Genomic DNA, 4,471 nt, shown 5'->3' on the forward strand with positions numbered 1-4,471 from the left:
GCGTGGCCGGGTTGGTGAAAGCGGCCGGCAAGTGGTGAGGAGAAGCCCACTGGAGCATGGACCTGGCTGCCGGGTGCCTTTGTGAGTGGGACCAGCGGGTCGGGGGGACATTGCACACGCCGGCAAGCAAACAACGCCTCTCTGGAGATGGGTTTGCTCAACTTTCTCCTCCTGCCACAAGTCTCATGGCAGGAATCCCTCTATAAAACCCAGGGCCTCCAACCTTCCCCACTGTGGCCATCTCGGACCTGCTTTGCTCCTGGTGTGCTGAGATCCCCACTGGCCTGCAGGCATGAAGGTGCTCTGCGCGGTCTTTGCTGTGCTCCTGCTTTTCTCCTTGGCCACCCCAGGTAAGACAGCAACACATGGAGCGGAGAAAGCAGGGCTGACCCCGGAGGCTGTGAGCCCTCTCCAGCCTTGGTGCCTTGGGGTGGAGGGAGGTGGTTCATCTCACCCGGCTTTGGCAGTGGAGATCAGCGACCTGCAGCTGGCTCTAGCTGATGATTTATCTCACCCAGCCTGCACAAGGATGAGGTGAATGCTGCACTGCAAATGCCCGTCTCTTGTGCTCATGCACAGGGATCTTGCCAGCAAGCTGCCGTACTGACAAACGTGGAGAGGTGACTTTTAAGAGTCCAGCGGTCCCCCAGCTCCATGGGGACAGAAAGCATGGGTCCCAGCCTATGTGGGTTTAAGCCCAAAGGTACCCTGTGCATCAGTACCACCCTGGAGCCAGCAAGGAGATAACTTCTGGGGCTCTGCTCTCCCAGAGTGTCTGACATTTTCTCTTATAACCCACCTCTCTCTCCCTCCCATCGCAGGGTATGGGCAGCTTAAGGGCATTTGTGGCGGGTACTGTTCCTACCTGTGTGCCAAAAGGGATGAGTGGACTTTCAGCCAGTCCTGCGGGAAGATGTACTGCTGCATCCCCCCACCCAAAAAGGGAAAATGATGGGGAAAGGCTCCAGCCGCGGAAGAAGAGCAGCACTTGTGGTGGGGCTCCCAGCGCTGTATTCACAACGTGACAGAGACGGCGTTCACTACTTTGAAGTAAAGATGGCCAGATGTGATTTCTGTGTGCTGTGTGGTTCATTCTCCTCCTGGGAGGGCAGCTCCGGGAGAGGTTCTGCAGCCAGACCTCCCTGGACTGTGATCACAACACACCTCCAAAGCCCTGGGCATTGCTGACAGCCCCAGACCCGTGGCAGATAAAAGGCTTTGGGATTTTCCCATTGCTTCAAAGCAGGGTGGTGGCAAAGGCTGGGAGAAGACTGGTTGCCTAATACTGTGTCTCCCTCCTACACAAGTTGAATCCCAGTTTAGTTTTAGGGGATGCAACAACCCCCAATACCCCATCCATCCCATTCAGCCTCTGCACTGAGGACCTCAGTCCCATTGCAGGGGGTAAAGACCAGAGGCAAACAGCCTTCCCCTTGCACCCCCAAAATCCCACTCCCAGGTTGCCTATAGAGCATCCTCATCCCAGTGCAGCCACTCAGATTTTGTGGTCCCATGGCTGTCCTGGACACTTTAGCACAAAGCAGGTGACTTCTCAAGGTAGCCTATTTTGTAGCTTATTTCCTTGGGGGTCACCGTTAATGGAAGAAAAAACAAAGGTGGATTTCTTCAGTGTCCCCTTCCCCACCCCTTCCAGTGCATGCCAAACCATTCACTCCAGGCTTTCTGCAGGGGGACGGGGAGTGATCTGGGGCTGGGTGGCCCAGAGCAGCCAGACAAGCCTCAGGAGCAATCCTGGAGGGTGAGATGTTTGTGTCAAAAAGGGTCAACTCCCTGACTGGCTCATGGGACAGAAAACAGCCCGGTTTCTCTGAAACGCTCCAGGAAATAGAAGAAGTTTCCAGTCATGGGGCCTTTCAAGCCTACAGAAAGGCTACTGCACAGGTATTTGTTGGACTGAAGGATAGAATCATAGAATCATAGAATCATAGAATCATAGAATCATAGAATCATAGAATCACAGAATAATAGAATCATAGAATGGTTTGGGTTGGAAGGGACCCCTAGAGGCCATCCAGTCCAACCCCCCTGCAGGGAGCAGGGACACCACTAACCAGATCAGGTTGCTCAGAGCCCCGTCCAACCTGGCCTGGAATGTTTCCAGGGATGGACGCTGCAAGAGAAGAGAGGTGATACAGACCTCTCCCTTGCAGAAAGATTGTTTGATTTCTGCAGGGGGAAGGTCCGCGTCTCCCCTCATCTGCCGTGTCCTCTGTGGTCAGCAGAGACCTGGGCACTACAGCCGGTACACGGAGCTGGGGGGTAATTTCTTCCTGAGGCTGATTTCTGTCTTTGTTCAAAACTCCGCTGGCTGCCAGGGGAATCCGGACACACGGCGCCTGCAGGCGTCTCTGCCACCGGCCGGAGGGGTGAATCCGCCCTCGTGTCCACACATACAACATAGGCTGTTCCAAGGGGCTCTCTACCAACCACCATGCTCCAAATGACATCGCACCAGGCAGTCTGGGGGCAAACCGAAATAACCCAGTGAGCAGGTTATTTGCCCCTTTATTTTATCGTCCGGACACAGGATAAATGTGAAATCTGATAACTTTTTAAACTTTATCAGTTTAAAGACTAACCAAGGAGACAGGAATCCTGATAAAGCTGTGGCAATGGTGGGATTTCTTATTATTTTTTTTTTTTTGTGATAAGTGGAAAAAGTCTCCTTCCACACTAGGTGTGTGCTGTGAGACACTGAGCATGAGGGGGTTAACATCTATTCCATGGGGGCTGAGATCAGGCAGGGACAGGCAGCAGGTAAATGTCCCACCTGATAGGGGATGGCCCATCAAGAACCACCGTCCTCTTCGAAGCAGTGATTTCTCGAGCTTTACCTCACCCCAGATAACAGGATGTGAAAGAAGGAAAAGTCACCTAAACCACCCATGTGCTGGTGAGAAAACTGCACAGACACGTGGGGTTGAAAGTTTGGTAAAATAATAAAAATTGCAAAGGAAACACTGAACCAAAAAAAAACCCCTTTGCTGTTTCTTTCCCATTTTTCCCCAAGAAAAAAAATAAAAAAGAATGGTGTGAGGAGAGTGAAAAGCCACGTGAAAGTGAAGGAACTGCAAGATGGGTTTTTGAGGGGCGTTTCTTGCTCTGCTGCACCTCCAGCCTTCAGAATGCTTCTGCAGCTGAAGAAAGTTTCTGATGCCAGTGGTTTATTTTGAATTTCTGTTGTTAGGAGAATGACTCTGTGTGTGTGTGTGTGTGTGTCCCGTTATTGTCCCTGTCATCTGCAGCTGTGTGACCTCCTGGGGCCTCCAGGGGAGCAGAGGGACCCTCCAACCACACCAAAAAACTGGAGGGAAGGCCTGGGTCCTGTTTTGGGGGGTTCAGCCTGGCATTTGACATGGATGTAACGCAAGGAGAGGGGGGGAGACAGGCTTCCTTCATCTTCAGATCCCACCTCCTTTATTAGCAGAAGGTTGGAACTGGGATCAGCAAGAGGAACCCAGCGCTACCTGCAGTAGAGAAGCTCTCAACACACAAAATCTGGGGGTTTCCCCCCCCAAAAAAAAAGAGGCAGAAGGAAATTGCCTGGCCTCTTCTGCCCAGGTGCCCTGAATGCTAACCCTGAATTCCCCAGCCACAGAAGTTACACAGGTTGCAATTTGGAGGTTCATCTACTGCAACCAGCTCTTCCCTCCACTGGCCACAGAAGCAGGGAAGGCAGGTGGGATGCAGCTCTGCTGCACGCGGTTGGCATTTTATACACCTGCATTTTGCACTTATATTCCATATGTTTGGGTTTTTTTCTTTTTCACTTCTTTTGGAACAGCAGTGCAGCCATCTAACATTTCCACAGTCAAAGGCACTCGAAGGAAACAGAAGCTGTGTTTGCCCTGTCCTGACAGCTGGGAAATGTCCAAAACCTCGCTGAGCTGCTCATCTCTTGCAATGGTAGAACATCCTGCAGAAGCTTCATCTCCAGAAGAAGGGAGTGAGGAGGGGAGAGGGGAGGAGGGCTCTGCAGAGGGACCTGGCCAGGCTGGATCCATGGACCAAGGCCAATGGGGTGAGGGTCAACAAGGCCAAGGGCCGGGTCCTGCCCTGAGGTCACCACAACCCCACACAATGCTACAGGCGTGGGGCAGAGGGGCTGGAAAGCTGCCCGGCGGAAAAGGCCCTGGGGGTGTTGGTCGAGAGGGGGCTGGATATGAGCCAGCAGGGTGCCCAGGTGGCCAAGAGGGCCAGCACCATCCTGGCTTGTCTCAGGAGTGGTGTGGCCAGCAGGAGCAGGGCAGGGACCGTGCCCCTGTGCTGGGCACTGGGGGGGCCGCCCCTCGAATGCTGGGGTCAGGGTTGGGCCCCTCCCTCCCCGAAGGACCTGGGGGGGCTGGAGCGTGTCCAGAGAAGGGCAGCGGAGCTGGGGAGGGGTCTGGAGCCCCAGGCTGCTGGGGAGCGGCTGGGGGAGCTGGGGGGGTTCAGCCTGGAGCAGAGGAGG

General features: G+C 54.0%; 1 protein-coding gene across 1 annotated transcript; it reads left to right on the plus strand.

The window, feature by feature from the left end:
- Nucleotides 1–292: 292 nt before the first annotated feature.
- On the plus strand, nucleotides 293–952 carry LOC118452396 (small basic protein 1-like). Its single transcript, XM_035895467.1, has 2 exons — nucleotides 293–350; nucleotides 822–952. The coding sequence occupies exons 1-2, from the start codon at nucleotides 293–295 to the stop codon at nucleotides 950–952; spliced, it is 189 nt and encodes a 62-aa protein (XP_035751360.1).
- Nucleotides 953–4,471: the final 3,519 nt, after the last annotated feature.

The sequence above is a fragment of the Egretta garzetta genome, unplaced genomic scaffold (assembly GCF_000687185.1).
Source record: "Egretta garzetta isolate BGI_Z169 unplaced genomic scaffold, ASM68718v1 scaffold325, whole genome shotgun sequence".
In the NCBI taxonomy this organism is placed as follows: Eukaryota; Metazoa; Chordata; class Aves; order Pelecaniformes; family Ardeidae; genus Egretta; species Egretta garzetta.

What these genes read in the sequence shown, in the direction of transcription:
- LOC118452396 (XM_035895467.1), top strand. Translation starts at nt 293, where the DNA reads ATGAAGGTGCTCTGCGCGGTCTTTGCTGTGCTCCTGCTTTTCTCCTTG. An exon ending in TTTCTCCTTGGCCACCCCAG is followed by an intron (nt 351 to 821) that starts GTAAGACAGCAA and finishes CTCCCATCGCAG; the next exon opens with GGTATGGGCAGCTTAAGGGC.